The sequence below is a fragment of the Plectropomus leopardus genome, chromosome 4 (assembly GCF_026936395.1).
Source record: "Plectropomus leopardus strain MGB_pleo_1.0 chromosome 4, ASM2693639v1, whole genome shotgun sequence".
In the NCBI taxonomy this organism is placed as follows: domain Eukaryota; kingdom Metazoa; phylum Chordata; class Actinopteri; order Perciformes; family Serranidae; genus Plectropomus; species Plectropomus leopardus.
The window spans coordinates 19524045-19539252 of NC_142179.1; the positions used below are offsets into that span (position 1 = coordinate 19524045).

Consider the following 15208-nt stretch of genomic DNA (forward strand, 5'->3'; position numbering starts at 1 on the left):
TGTTGTATGGTATGTGGCTATGATCAGATCAGGCTATGATGAAATTGACTTCAACTTAATACAACTTACAAGAAATTACTTAATCATCAAATGCTAAAAATAAAGAAATGGATAATCTTAAATTACATTTATCAACAAGTAATGCTACATATCACAGCTTTTATCTAAAGCATATATCCCAATATTTTGTTTTTTGGGGGCAAGGGCACCACGTAAAGCATAAAAACATGCACTACACATAACCAACATTTTTTATTTTTTTACCAACAACAGAATACGTCACATAGTAATAATCATGATCACATAGTCTTGTATTAGGTTATGTGATGTTTTTTGTATTGCAACTTTTTTTTAAAAAAAGGCTTATTGGATTTACAACTCTACAGCTCCTTTTCAGGTTTTGTTATCCATTCTTCATAGACATTACGCAAAGAAATTTTCATATATTTATTTAATTCCACAAAAACATTTTAAACAGTGTCATTTCCAGGTTTGGAGTCTGCACTAAGCGCTTCTTTAAACAATCTTTTCCTCTCCAGATTCTGATTGGCCTTCCTCCTCTTCTGCTGTTTCCTTTGCTCGGACTCTTTCTTCTTTACTAGAACTTCACTGAGTTCTCCTTTATAAACAACATCGAGTTTCTCTCTCATGATGTCCCGAGCACGCTTTCGATTTATGTCCACAGATCTGGTTTGATGGCACTGCAGAGTAAATAGTACAAGACATTAAATAACATGGTTAGTGACTCACATAATGTTTGTTGGCAATAAATGAATTAAATGAAAAATCACATCATCCCTACCACCTATTTAGTAGATTTACTGTGGCTTTCATTAATCATTTCCTATTTTTTAGGGCATAAATCAATCAATCAATGTGATACTCAACTTTTAAACCATCATGGATAATAAGTCCTTAAATTTCAACATCTGCATTTCCATGGCACTTGGCATCACAGGATAAATATAATGATTCTACATGGACCTTGAGATGAGACTGATTTGTTTCCATGCTCAAGAATGAATTTTTAAAAAAGTTTCTATTTAATCATTCTGATCTGGGTCACTCACTCACCAAAAAATACCAGAGTGTCTACAAGTAAGGCTTTTTAAGAATAATTTTTGGACAAATTATCTTTTTCTAACTCAGGTCAGTATAAAGGTCACTAACATGTGTGTTCCTGTGCATAGAGAGATGTTACGTAGCGTGATGACCCCAGTATGTCGTCTCTGTGTATTTGTGTTGTCATCTCTCACCTGTCTTTGTGCTGGTGCTCGTAGGAGCAACTGGGAACACCTGAGAGTGCTTTGGGTTATTTAAGCGTGTGTGCGGCAGCAGGTGGCTCAGTCTGTCTGAACTTCCACTCTGCTGCTGCATCTCCCTTGTCTGGTTTGATTATGTTTCCTAAGTTCTTCGCTTCGCTTTTATGCACCTTTATAACACCTGCACACATTTTTCACTCATGCATAACACACACTACTGACATCACTGACTTCCACATTACACACAAGTAAATATTTAAGCTAACCTTTAATTTGTTCTGATTTTTTAAAATTTCGATTAAATAAATAAATTGTGTGTAACTTTGCCATGGTGTGTCTCCCTATATATTTCCTTTTAAGACAGGTCATAACAGTAGGAATATGGTTAAGTTATCTATATTTTGACAAAAAGTAACAAGTATTAAGACAGCATGAGGTTCAGTGGTGGGTTTAAATATGTGTAACATCATATATGTAAACTTGTACACAAAAAGCTCGACTAATTATGCCTGGAAGACAGTAAATGATGGATAAATGGAATTAGATTAAATATTTGGTAATTAGGACCTCACAAATTTGAATTTAAGACTATTTCATGACTTTTAAGGCCTAATATTGTTGAATTTAAGACATTTTGAAACTTTTTAAGGACCTGTCTACGACACATGGACTGTTGGATACCAAGTTGCGCTAGGATGGATTTATAAACAACTCTAACCTTCACGATTGTCCCAGTGGGGATGTGCTTGAGCACCACACAGTTGCTGGTTTTGTTGGTGGCCTGTCCACCAGGTCCAGATCCTCTCACAAACTGCTCCTCAAGCTCGTCCTCATTCAGGACGGGAAGATCTATCAGGTCCTTTTTACCAGCCGCAAAAACACACGAAAGTCCAGGTGGGAGCGGTCTTAGCAGTGGGGGGACACTGGTACAGCCTGTCCACATGACCCGCCTGGACACACAGCTGATGAACGGAAGAAGCCGCGACATCTTTTACATTAAAGTGACTGACAGCATTACATCACGTTGTGAGTAACCAAAAAGTAGATATCGATAGTTTATTAAGTACTTATATCAATTTAAATAGACGCCTTTTTGATTCCAGTTTGTTTCACGGTCATGGCTGCATGTGTTGTTTGTGTTGTCTCTTCTTCTTCTACGTTTACGTCACCAGTCGACCAATCGGCAGACGTCATGTTTTTCTTCGTGGCCAGAATAACAGGTCTGTCCCTCTACCACCCTCCTCTGTTTGGTGGCTGAACTGGATATACTGGCAACAAACCCCCAGCAGGTAGGACACACTGCAAAAACTGTTTCATAATGTTGATAATCGACTTTTAAAGTTTGAGTTTCTTTTAATGCTCTCTCTGGTAGATATTTTGGAAAGGCGTGACTGTGCGTCAGTGGTGGTTAAGGTTGGAAAATAGCTCAGAGTAGTCCTAATCAACGTTTAGGAAGTTCGGTGTCTGTTTGCAGTGAAAGATAATTAACAAACTATCATCTGGTGTGAATAAAACCTAACGAACTCACTCTTTCTGTCCTGCACAGTTTTGGTTCAGCTTACTTTGAGATGTTGTCAGTTAATGGATACAAATGGCACAAATATTTTCACAACTAATAATATGATTTAAAAGATAAAGAAATAAAGTGGATGCTTTTGGATTAGGCTTCAAAATTATACATTAAAAATATTGCAGTTTATAGCCTACTAAAAAATGGACGCAGCCACAAAAAAATTGAACTCAACACCTTTTCTTTTCAAAATATTTCCCGTGCAAATAAAATGCGGTTTACATGCCCATAAACAGCATTTGGTCAAATTAAATTCTTAATTAACACAACAAAGTGGAGCATTTGTCTAAATAAACTCCATATGTCAGATTTTTTCATGATTTAAGGGTCCACTGTGTAGATTTAGATGCATTTATTGGCAGAAATTTTAGTCTATACTTTATATAACATTCATATTATTTTTCCATTACTTTATAATCATCTGAAAACAATGGTTGTGCTTTCGTTGGCATAGAATTAGCCGTTTCTATCTACATACGGAGCAGGTCATCTTCCAAGGAGTTCTGCAACCGCACTGCTAGATGCTACTAAAATTCTACACACTGGACCATTAGCGAGCATTTGTCATCATAAAAATGATTTCACTATTTTAAATTTGCCATATTTTAAAGGTGTAATCAAAAATGTTATCAAGAAATCATTGACAATGTATCTGTAATCTAACAACACTTGAAAATCTGATTAAATGTCATCCATTACCTTGAAGTATCATGATATTCACATTCATTCAAGTTTATTGCTTACATGTTAGCATAACGACAAATGGTGGAGGATATAAAGTTTTTTAGGGCAATGTGGACAATTAAACGCACAGCTTGTAAATTTCACATAAGTGTTACACTATGGCATTGTATTGTCTGTGATGTGCATGTAGAAAAAGTATTCAAATATTACAATTAACTGTAGTGTTCTGACACTACTCTTGGATTTCACTGTAAATTTAATTACTGCATGGCAACATATTATTGTAAACATATCCACATGTCAGCCCAAGATATACCACTTCAGCTGACACTACATGTTAGCTGTTTTATTCATTTATTCATCATTCACTTTTCACAATACATGAAACACTTGCTTTACGTTGCTTTGTGTCTTTTTACACTGCAAAAAATATTGCTATTGAATCCAGTAAAGCAGGTTAAATTTTAGCTTCATTATTTCCATCGTTCGCAGGTGTCCATCACTGCGAGCAGTGTCAAACACTTGTACACGGTCTATTGTAGTTTCTAAATAATCTCTGAAAACATCCAATCAATATAACAATAATTTCCATTTTAATGCTACAAATACATCTTTCGTAAAGAAGTTTTATATGCTGCAAACAAATGGATTGTGATGTAATGCTTCTGGCTCTCTCCCACGACAATGACTATAATTAGTAAATCAGGAAACTATGTAGGTCACCAGGAAAAGACAATCTCTCTGATGACCTGTGATGACATCTCTCTGATATTGCAAGTGGGGGAGGAGCATTTCTAATTACTTGAACTTTATCATTAGTGCTCACATTAAAATTGACCCTCATTTTTTTTTTTTTTTTTTTTTTTACAAAATAACATTTACTCTGTCAGTTTTATGTGGTTCTTTGTCTTGCAAAAGACTCACTTTCCCAGTAAAGTACAACCCACAGTAACAATTGCTTGTAACAGAGATAAAAATATATAAAATCTGTCAATTTGTGGTCCACAAAAAAAGAAAGAAAAAGATTGTGTATAAAAAGTTAATCTGAGCTCTGGTGTATTTAAAACTTTGTGGTTCATTATTGATCATCATTTGTGTTTGGTTAAAAAAAATAAAGAGGATGAGGGGGAAGAAGCAATGGAGGTTACTGTCAACACTACAAAGTGCTGTGCAGAACTTAAACAAGGATGTACTGAGAACATGATTCCTCACTGTGTTTTTGTTAAGTTCTTTGATATGCTTCAGAGTTGGTTGTGAAATATGTCACAAGGATCATTTTCATATTTTTTTGCATATGCAAAAGCATAGTACCAGCGGATGCAGTGTTAGATGTACAACCAGTCACACAGGTTACGGCATACACAAATATGAAAAAATAACATAGAATATTTATTTTCCTCCTTTAATCGCTTCACTTTTCTGATAAATAGCATGATGATAACAATAAATATACAGTGTCAAAGCAGATGTGCCTAAATACATTACTACTTTTTTTTGTTTTGTTTTAGCTTCTTTTTGGCCCTGCCCTCTCTGTATTACTTGATAGTATTATAATGTATAATTGCCTTTTTATGCACCTTTTACCATATAAATGTAAACTTGTGTTGGGGCAGATCCTAACCTGTTTGCCTTGACTTGAAAGCATTTTGCTATGCACACACACACACACACACACACACACACACACACACACACACACACACACACACACACACACACACATATATGTATATATGTATATATATAGTCTTCCTCCTCCATGCCTCTCACTACACCTCCTGTTTGTTTATCTTCTTTGGGGTACAGAACTTTAGGCCGTGCAGCCTCTCGCCTCAGGAACTCTCTCCTACAAACCATCCATGATATTGACTCTCTCCCCGCTTTCGAATCCTTCCCCAAAACACACCTTTTTAGTCTACCTATTCTGTGTAACCATTGTTATTGACCTTTTACTTATTTTTAGCTTTTACCTTTATTATCATTATCATAATAATAACAACGACAATAACAATAATAATGATTATTATTATTATAAGTAAATGTGACTTTACATTAAATATATATTTATGTGGGTAAACTGAGGCTTAAAGTGTGTTTTTCTTTCTCTGCATACTAGACTATAAAGATTATTACAAGTTTTAATGAGTGCAACACGGCTGCTATAAAAGTATCTTTGTAACTTGACATCCTTCAACAGTGTCTCTGCCTGCGGAAATACCACCTGTGACGCCAGTTTGGACAAAATACTCGGCTGCCGGCAGGGAGCGCTCTACTATCGAAACTGCTCATCTGAATGTGCTGTGGCAGCCTGAGCTCCGTCAAGCTAGAAAAAGGTAAGAAAAACACCGGAAGTTACGCGCCTCATGCCGCTGTGTAGTATGTTTACACAATATTTATTTGTTCAGAGCGAAGCTGTTACAAAGCCTTATGTCACTACGTATTGGAGTAATTATCCAAATGTTTTACCTTGCAAAGCATAGTCTGAAAAACATTAAAGACATAAATTGTTACTTCTGCTCTGCTCATCCAACCACTGTCCCACATCTCTGGAGAATTATTCAAAGGGGTTTACAAATGTATTATTGACACTGTATACAAAGATTTTGCATTATTGAATGAGCATGTTATATTCTGATTCATTGCCCATGACAGGAAATTTGAGGAAAGGTATATATTATAAATCTATTGGTTATTCTCTCAAAATTTCATATAGATAAATGTAAGTTGGTATTTTTTTTTTCTTTTCATATTTCGGAAATTGCATGAATATGATTAAATCATATGATCTAAGCTGCTGTTAGGGAACTCATGTCTTGGAATTAGCTTTGGACGTTGCACTTTGGACTGGATAAGCAAAGATACACTTGTTTTCCATCTGTCCGTTGTACACTGACTGTATATGCTGTGATTCTTAATGAGTCTATATTATCATAGGTGGTTGATGAAGTGCCTAAATGCATACTTGAGTAAAAGTATAGATATCTTACCAGAAAATGACTTTGGTAGGACTTAAAGTCACCTATTAGAATATCACTTTTGTATAAGTCCTACAGTGTTTACTGTACTCAAGTATAAAAAGAAGTTTTATGACATTATATGTACTGATGTTTTGAAAGTAAATGTACAAGTAAATGCTTTTAATAAAAAAGATAGTTGTCATAATTTTAAGAATTATGACGTTTATTTCTAAACTTGTACACCACCTTCACAATGGCACCCACATTGGACCTACACTGGAAGTAAAATGTCTTTTTCACAACTTAAATGATTTAAAGAACAAAAAAACTGTTTTTCCTTCTCTAATTTCTTCATTCTACTATTTGTACGTCCTCTCCCGCCTTCCTCCCCTATTTTACAAAAGTAACTAAATTGTTAATGGGAAATGCAGTGGAGTAAAAGTGAAAGTTAACAGAAATACAAGTACTCAAACAAAACACAGATACTCCCAAAAGATAGGTCCTATTTTAGGCTAATGTAAGGAGGTATCATTACTTTGTTACATTAGCCTAAAAACCAAAAATAGTAGCTGAAAAATGTTGATGTTGTTATATCATGTCATAACATATATCACATCATATGTTAGGTAACCTCTATATTTCATCACGTGTCTTGTGTTTTGTGTATCTGTGTAAGTATGTATGTATTAATTTATTTATTTGGTCATTTCTTCTTAATTTGCCTTTTGCCTTTTCCCATGTTTTGCAATTGCTCAGGTTTCAACGGGTTAATGACACATTCCGACATTCACAACTGTAAATACGCAGAAAATCAGGCTTTTATTTTGAAAGCTGTACCGGAAGCCGTGTTGTGCCCGGTGAGGTTGACGGTATTTTTTGTCGTGCCTGAAAAGACTGTGAAGTCTCGCAGCGCTCAGACTTGAGGAGCGACAACTTACGATGGCGGGTGCTCTTCATCTGGTCGCTGCTCGCTCTTCCCGGTTCTGTGGACGGTGGCGGGAGCCGTTGGACTGATCTCACGGCCGTTTCGTTTCCGTCGCCGGGACCAGCCCAACCGCCAACTCCTGAGAGGACAGCCTTGGTACTCAAGGACATTTTGGCTGTACCATCGCTACTTTGGCCTTTTCTTTCGATTGAGGAAATCCAGCGTGTGGTTCTCCGGCGCAATGATGCGGCCAGATTTTGTAAACACGAGCAGAAACGGCGGTTGATATCATGTAACGTACACCCGAGCCGGTGATGTTTCTCTACGTGTCATCTCTACATGTTATACCCGCACCCCTTCCTCTGCTGAGCGGCCAAACAAACGGAGAGCAAATCAGTTGACTTTCGATGCGTTCATCTCAATTATGGCATTGCCTCCAAACCGCATCAAGTCGGCGGCTGTTTCGTGCTGAAAGGACGCCGTGGTGAAAGTAGTGACCCCCCAAAACGCGGTGGAAAGGCCGGTGAACTCTGATTTGCTGAGTGCTGGAGTGTGGTGGAGCCGGAGTTGCATCACTGGTGTGCATCAGGTCCAGGTATGTGATGAGCATTGCAAGCCATCAATTTGTCATTACCGTGCTGCCATGTTGCTAGGTAACTAACTGACGGTGGGTTTACTCCAGTTCAAATTTGATCATCCCCTCACAGAGATGCAACGTCACGTTAATTGCATCTCATTTTGCAACGTTTGGACACCATGTGCTGCCATTAAATTAGTTGAGGGACTGTTCTCTATTTTTCAGAGGACTGTGACTGGGATGTCTGTTTTGACCCCCCTGAAGCTAAAATTATTTTCCTTTAGCCAAAATGTATGGCCTTCCCTCCACTATAAATGAGTTAGTAGATGTTTAAAACGTACACTTTTTGTTTAAAGTTTAAAAGTTGAACTTGAAATTCTGGAGTTGAAAAAAAGCCTTGTTTTTTTTCACTCTTGTCATGCATGCTGGTTGGTTTGTGCAAACTGTTTATTTCTGGTCAAATTTTAAATAAGATAAGATAGCCGTTGTTGATCCACACACTGGGAAAATTCTTGTTACTGCGGCTCAGTGCAACATAAAACTAAACTAAACTTGATTACAAAAAATATAGAAAAGGAGAATATAGATTTAAAAAATGGCCTGAATTGAACAGCTATCAACATATATACAATACTGCATGATATAAAGTAATGCACAGGGTGATTTGCATCCTGAGGTGGATTAGAGTGGAGAGTGCAGATGCTTATAGGCTGCGAATTGCAAGTTGCAGGCCAAAAATGAGCAGCGATACATATTGTGAAAAATGAAAAATAGCAGACAGTACGTAGAGTAAAGGGATGCTGATGAAATATCACTTTTTGGAGAAAAATCATGATAAAATAAATACACGAAAGTAATACAAGTGGTTGTAATATAATGTAACAATTCGGTTGTATGCCTCTTACCTAAGCCAAAATAAGTCTCTCCCCAGTTCTTAAAAATTAAGAGCTTCTTTTTTTTTTTACCCCCCCCGCCATCAAAAAAACAAACAAACACGTAGTCACTTTGTCTTACACTTTCGGCCTGAAGAAGTGCAGCATGTTTTTCTGCTCTGGTGTTATGGCCCTGTTGCTGTCACACAGGCGTGCTTGTTAAAGCTGCTGAAATGTTCCTCTCTGTGTCCTGATGGTAAACTGTCATTATACACTGCATTTAATAACAAGTTAGAATAGAAATGACTGGAATAATACTCACACGTGAGAATTTATTTACAACCCTGCTGCAAATAGAACACATTTGACTTACCATTCAGACCTTAGTCAGAGGGCTCTCTTGGAAATGAAGGAGAACCCAAATTTTACTCGGGTTGCAGTCAGCTTGTTTCTAACTGAACTAAAAACCTGCATGCCACAAGCTTGTTGTTGTATCCCTTAGACTAATTTCTGCTTCAACATTACTTGATGAGTTTCAGCATTGAGAGTCACTCGACTTGACTCAGCAGGGCCGGGGTGAGTCATGGAAGCAGTGCTGACTCTGAGGCTGTGGCGTCTGTTGCCCAGATGATGGCTCTGCTATGAGGGCAGGAGCTGCTGCACAGCCACTCACTCCTCTCTGGCCCCTTGCTTCATTTCCAGCATCACAACAAATTAGGATTTCAATTTAAGACTAGATTTTTAGATGGATCAGTGATATCTTTTTGGGCCTCAGCCGTGCAAGAGCGAGATCTACTTGGAGTGTGTTGACAAAGAAGGAAATACTGGAGACCGTACCCTAAAAGGTTAATGTGTCGTTTCTATGGCCTGAAGAACATGCACACGGGGTGTATTCTCTCTTTGACATGTTAAAACTTGTGTCCTCCCTCTCTGAAGCTATGACCGTTGTGAGGGTTGTGTAACACATTCCACATCAGCTGCTCCGTGATCTTAACGATTTCATTGGTTTTGTCGTTTGTGAATAAGAGGAAAGCAGAAACTGGAGTGGTGAAGTTCACTGCAAGTGCAGTTCGTGAAAAATAGATTTCATGCACTCTTTCCTGAGCTGAATTATAGCCAGTCTTTGCTTTTTTTCTACAGAAACGGCTCTCTTCTGAGTCACTTTTGCTTTTTGACTTTTAGGCTGTCTTATTAATTATGCTCCCCACTTCTGATCTGAAACCTCTTGCATAGCTGCTTTTATTGCTGATTGTAACGATGACCACACAAAAGCCGTCAGTGACTACCAGGATATTTCTCATTCCATTCAGTTATTTGTGTCACAAAGAGGTACACAGCACAAACACTGCGCTGTTGTGATGGTTAATGACAGACCACTTGAAGTGGAGGCCGCTGATTGAAATCTTGAGTTGGTTGTGACTTTGCACCCTCTTGTTTTTTACTGGTCACGCCTGTTATGACCTCCAAGGTACAGTGGAGGTTTCTCCACTATAAACATGTCAGCTCCTTAAAATATTTGCCCAACCAGTTTAACCGTGGGGGATTCCTTCCCTTCAAGCAAACCAAAACACTATAAATGCACCTTGTAGATGGGTAGGGCTGTCTTGACATGAAAATCTTTTTCTTTTCTTTTTTTTTTTTTTACTGAAGACAGTTTAAAATAATCATTAGGAACCCTTTAAAACCTGAGCAAATTTATTTGATTTCTTTCAAAAGCACGAGGAGAAGGCAGTGAGCAACTTAACAAGACATGGCCCAGAAATGAGCAAAACATTTACAAGAAAAATAAGCAAAAAAACACACAAAATTGACCTAGAAAAGGTGCTGTTATAAATGTATTCATTTCATATATTGTATTACATTTGTTACATAATGTTAAATATAAAATTGTTATAAGTTTTGGGAAAATTTTTCTCTATTTGTTTCATAATTTCCTGATAATTGTCCACTCTAACTAATTTTTTGGTATTTTTCATGTCACCTTTTACCAATTTCTTGCAGTTTGTGGGATATTTCTTGCCCAGCTGGTTATTGCCCTTTTCCCCATGTTTCTGAAAGAAATCAAACCTATTTGCTGAGGTTTCAAAGGGTCAAATAGCTTTCGAAAGTAGTCTAAACGCAGCACAACAAAACTGATATCGATCCAGGTTTCCAAGGGGTCAATCAGGTGTTTGTTCACTTTGTGTTTATTTTATGACCTGTACATTAATAGTGTGTGACTGATTTCAGGTCAGATTAGATTAAATCAGTACTATTAATATGACACAGACCCATTGCTGCGATGAACTCTTTACATTTTTTTTAAAGCTATTTCCATCCTTTCTTTTTGCTGTTACGATGAATTGTGGGTAACTCTTAAGCACGTTCTGCAGCATCACAGACATGCTGATGTGCAGAGAGGTCCATACGGGGTCCGAGCGTTTGAGAAAGCTCACAGGCACTTACTGGTTTTTATTGTCATCATGACTCTTGCACAATAAAAACAGTGAAAGAGTGCAATATAGCACTTTGTATATAGTTGCAACCAGCATTTCTGAGTGGTGTTGTATTGGTGTTGCTGTCTCAAAGAAAACCAGTTTGTTCCACCATCCACCATTTCTGCGACTGATGGTAACTGCTCAGACCTTACATCCATACGCTTTGGTAGCTGGGGATAGCTTCAAATGGCTGCCCATAGCTTCCAGCTTCCTGTCTTGGTTGTACAATGGTTGACGCACTCCCTTTGTGCCATAAAATGATTCTTCATTTTCCGGGGAGATCATACCCGGTGGCAAACAGAATTGCATAATGAAAGCAAGCTTATGTGAAACCATCTAATTACAGATGATGTTAGTATTATCTAGTCATTAAAATGTGCCATAAACATTTAATTCATAATCAGAAATAAAAAGCAAAAATCATGTCTACTTCCACTTTAAGTCGGTCCAACAATTGGAACAGCAATAATGCAAAAGAAATAAAGGCAACATGTTGCCTGTATTATTGTTATTTTGAGTAAATGTAAGTTTAATTGATTGAAGTTAGGTCAACGTTGAATATATTTGGCATCTGTGATATCCCTCTCTCAGAAATTCACTCACTAGAAGACTATTTATGAAGCAAGTTATTTCAGATTTCAAATATTCATTCAGTATAAATATTGTAATAGTTATTTCCTGGAAAATTAGATTTGTAGCTTCAGGATTGCAAATTTATTCGCAGCAGTGTTCGTATTTAAGTTTGACTGAGTCAAGATCTGAAGTTGTCTCATTTTAGTGGTTCTTTAATTCTAGGATACACATACATAGACTTTTACACGTTTATCTGATTTCAATCAGTGATTTTATTATTCTGTTTTCACAACATTTCTTAACTGTGGAGACATAATGTTTTTCAGAGTCATTTTTCAATGCATATTCAGCAAGCTCAGGAATCTTACAGGAGGACAGTAGTTAGGAGGCTGAAACCTGATAGCACCAAACACTCTCAGGTGTCTCTCTTGAATCTAACACAACAAACACGGTACACAGAAGGAGAAAGAGTGTAGGTGATTATGAATCAGTCCATTGTATTTACAATTGTGATGTTTTGATGTGGCGGGTGATTTTTTTTTTTTTTGTTTTAATAATGCTGGTTTTAAGCCAGTGCAAGCAAAGTGGAGATACTGTGATGACCTTATTTATTTATGAGGAAAGTCATTTCTAACTACACTCTAAGGCACTCATTCTTTTCACAGAGGTTTCTTTTTCTGAGACTAAAATCACCCACCACTCCACCAGTGTTATACAGTTACAAGAGTGCCTGATAACCTCCTGATGGTCAGGAGGAAGAATTGTGAGCATATGTAAATATACTATGCTGTGTGTCTGAGTGACTGTAGTGGAAAATTCCTAACAGAGGAGCCTGTAGCATGTTAGCTCGTGTGTGTATGTGTGGGTTTTTGTATTTTTTAATTTTTGCATGCGACAGGTCCTCTGTTCTCCTACTCTTAGTTTTATTATGATTGTCTTACAGTAGAAGTCAACAATCCTGTCGTATTGAAAATACAGGTGACAAATGAGTATACAGCCACTGGGTAGTAACACTTTAGTCGAGGAAACAAGAGAAAGCGCACTTCCTGTCAGTTTAAGTAGGGGTGATGTATGCAGCTGCTCACCACATCTTTCGGTTCCATGTTTGTACTATTTGTGCTGCTTATCAGATGAGTTTGCCGTCACAGGAAGAGAAACATCTGGTACAGATACAGTAAAATGAGCTACATGAAGCTTTTTGAGGAGCGCAAACTTGGTGTTAAATAACACTGAACATTCAACACAGCACGGCTGAAAGTGTTGTAACGTACTGTACATGTTGCACTGTAATGATCATAATTTCACTTCCGTCCGTTTCACCTCCGTCTGATAGTTTGACGTTTTCTTCATGTTGCTCCATATCCTCTGATTTTATGAAAAAACATTGAATTGTTAGTTAATATCGGTGTTGTTATGTGTAATATTGCTGTTACATTAAGTACAGTTTGGTTGTCTAAGTAGAGACTGTGGACTGTTAAAGAAATCTATGGCATGCTGATCTCCTGTGTCTTGTAGCCCACCCACCAAATTCACACGATCACTGTCACTCCCACTCAAGACAGGGTCGCAGTGAGAAGATGCGGTGAATAGTGACAGAGATTGAGCAGTTGTAAATCTGTTAGTGCACTGTTACTACTTTTTCAGTCCCATTACCTATACCAATACCTGGGCTTTGGATAGTGGCTGACACCAGTCTGATACCAGTGGTTGATTAATTAGCTGTATGCCTCACTGTGCGGAAGTGACAGGGATCATTTTTTTGTGTGTTAGGGCACCAACACACCAAGCCGACAGTCGGCCATCAGTCAGTGAGTATGTTTGCATGCGTGAAATAGTCCAGTTTTTTTGCCTTTGTTCCAAAAAAGACATTCCTAATAAGTTATTTACATGTCAAATGAAAATGAATTTTCCACTAACACTCCTGTTCACATGCAGCCGTGCATACTGCTATTAACGTGCCCTAACATGTCGTTTATAGCGCAAAAATGTGAAGAAGTAGAACAGCTGGAACAGTCATTTTGCTTCTTTGGATCAATTTAAGATTTTTTCATAGTTTCCTACCATCTGCAGACCTGTTGGACTCTCTCTTTCCATCCTTCACCTTCTTGAAACAGTCTTTGCTGCGATATGTGATTTAAATCACTCTGATTGGCAGTTTAGCTCCGTGCACAGGAAGAGAAACTGAAGTGAGAAAAGCAAACAAATGGTTAAAGTCAAGAGGGAGTGAGGTCAAATCAAACTTGTTATATTAGATACAGTTGCCATTGAGCTCTTCAGCAGAGAAGTTTTGTAACTTTTTGTTTTATTGTTTGCGACACAAGATAAATATCCTAAAATCCTTTGTTTTTCTGACATCAGGTTCTGTTGTTTATGTGCTGATTAGCTAACCAGCATCTCGAATACACCCCGTTTTCCTCTTTAAATGACAAATACAGATTACTTCTGCCTGCTGGTATAGAGACTTATTTGCTGTCATGCAGGTACAGAGAGTATTTGGAAGTACACCACTGGCTGTAGTCTTTGTGGTGTGTTCAAGTGCAACATTTTGGCCCAGACAGACAACTTGATGCAACACAAATGTCGACCGACTTTTGACACCACTAGTTCTTTGATGTCAGCTTGGCATGTCTGGGCCTTGAGGCAATATCAGGCTTGAAGTAAACATTGTTTTTTCTATCTTTGTAAAATTAAATGTAACAAATAAACACATAGATTTAAATTTACTAAGCTGTTATTTGTTTTTAAATTAAAAAATAGTGCACCAGCAGATTGGTTAAAAACGATCTTTAAAATTATTAGGAAATGCAATTCATATATAAACCTTGTAAATGCAGATACAAATCTGGTCAAAACAGGAATTCAAATTCCAATAAAAAACTCAATTGCATAAAAAGAGAACAAAATAGAAACATTAAATCATAATAACTTAATTACAAACAAGTGCGAACAAACTTGATATATATTATACATTAAAAATTGTAAATGTTTAGTGCAAAATGACTTTAATAGCAATATGAATTTATAGAGCAGTTGAAATATAAAAATAGAATTGAATAGATTGGCTCCACTGTCACCAATACTTGATCCAGCGATGTCGGTCAGTATCGGTCCAATATCTGATATCAGTATTGGATCAGTGCATCCCTATGTTAAACAGTAAAGAACTTTTTTTTTGATATTAGATCACTCACCCTTTTATTTTATTTTATTCTGTTCTATCTCTTAAACAGACCAGCTTGTGCTGGTATGATCTCTCTGGGGCTCATTTCTCTCAGATAGTGAATTGTTCATATGGTTGTATTAGCTGGTCT

At 37.2% G+C, this 15208-nt stretch overlaps 2 protein-coding genes across 8 annotated transcripts in view; one reads left to right on the forward strand and one right to left on the reverse strand.

Moving 5' to 3' along the window:
* Positions 1-239: 239 nt before the first annotated feature.
* Positions 240-2410, reverse strand: mtrfr (mitochondrial translation release factor in rescue). The gene is made up of 2 exons (XM_042488834.2): positions 1981-2410; positions 240-701 (listed from the first exon to the last, which is right to left on the reverse strand). The coding sequence occupies exons 1-2, from the start codon at positions 2248-2250 to the stop codon at positions 471-473; spliced, it is 501 nt and encodes a 166-aa protein (XP_042344768.1). The 5' UTR covers positions 2251-2410; the 3' UTR covers positions 240-470.
* Positions 2411-2434: 24 nt separating this feature from the next.
* Positions 2435-15208, forward strand: part of LOC121944351 (membrane-associated phosphatidylinositol transfer protein 2-like) — a 65666-nt gene continuing 52892 nt past the window's right edge. For 2 of the 7 annotated variants that reach the window (XM_088076737.1, XM_088076736.1), the window contains exon 1: positions 7279-7993. The gene's annotated coding sequence lies outside the window, so the exon portion shown is untranslated. Of the gene's footprint in view, positions 2552-5713; positions 5850-7274; positions 7994-15208 lie in introns of those variants that run through there. The other 5 variants (XM_088076734.1, XM_088076733.1, XM_042488111.2 and 2 more) reach the window with 5 other exon arrangements.

Coding starts and splice junctions, on each gene's coding strand:
- mtrfr (XM_042488834.2), bottom strand. CDS start 2,250: ATGTCGCGGCTTCTTCCGTTCATCAGCTGTGTGTCCAGGCGGGTCATG. Junction 702..1,980: donor CCACTGGGACAATCGTGAAG/GTTAGAGTTGTT, acceptor TTTACTCTGCAG/TGCCATCAAACCAGATCTGT.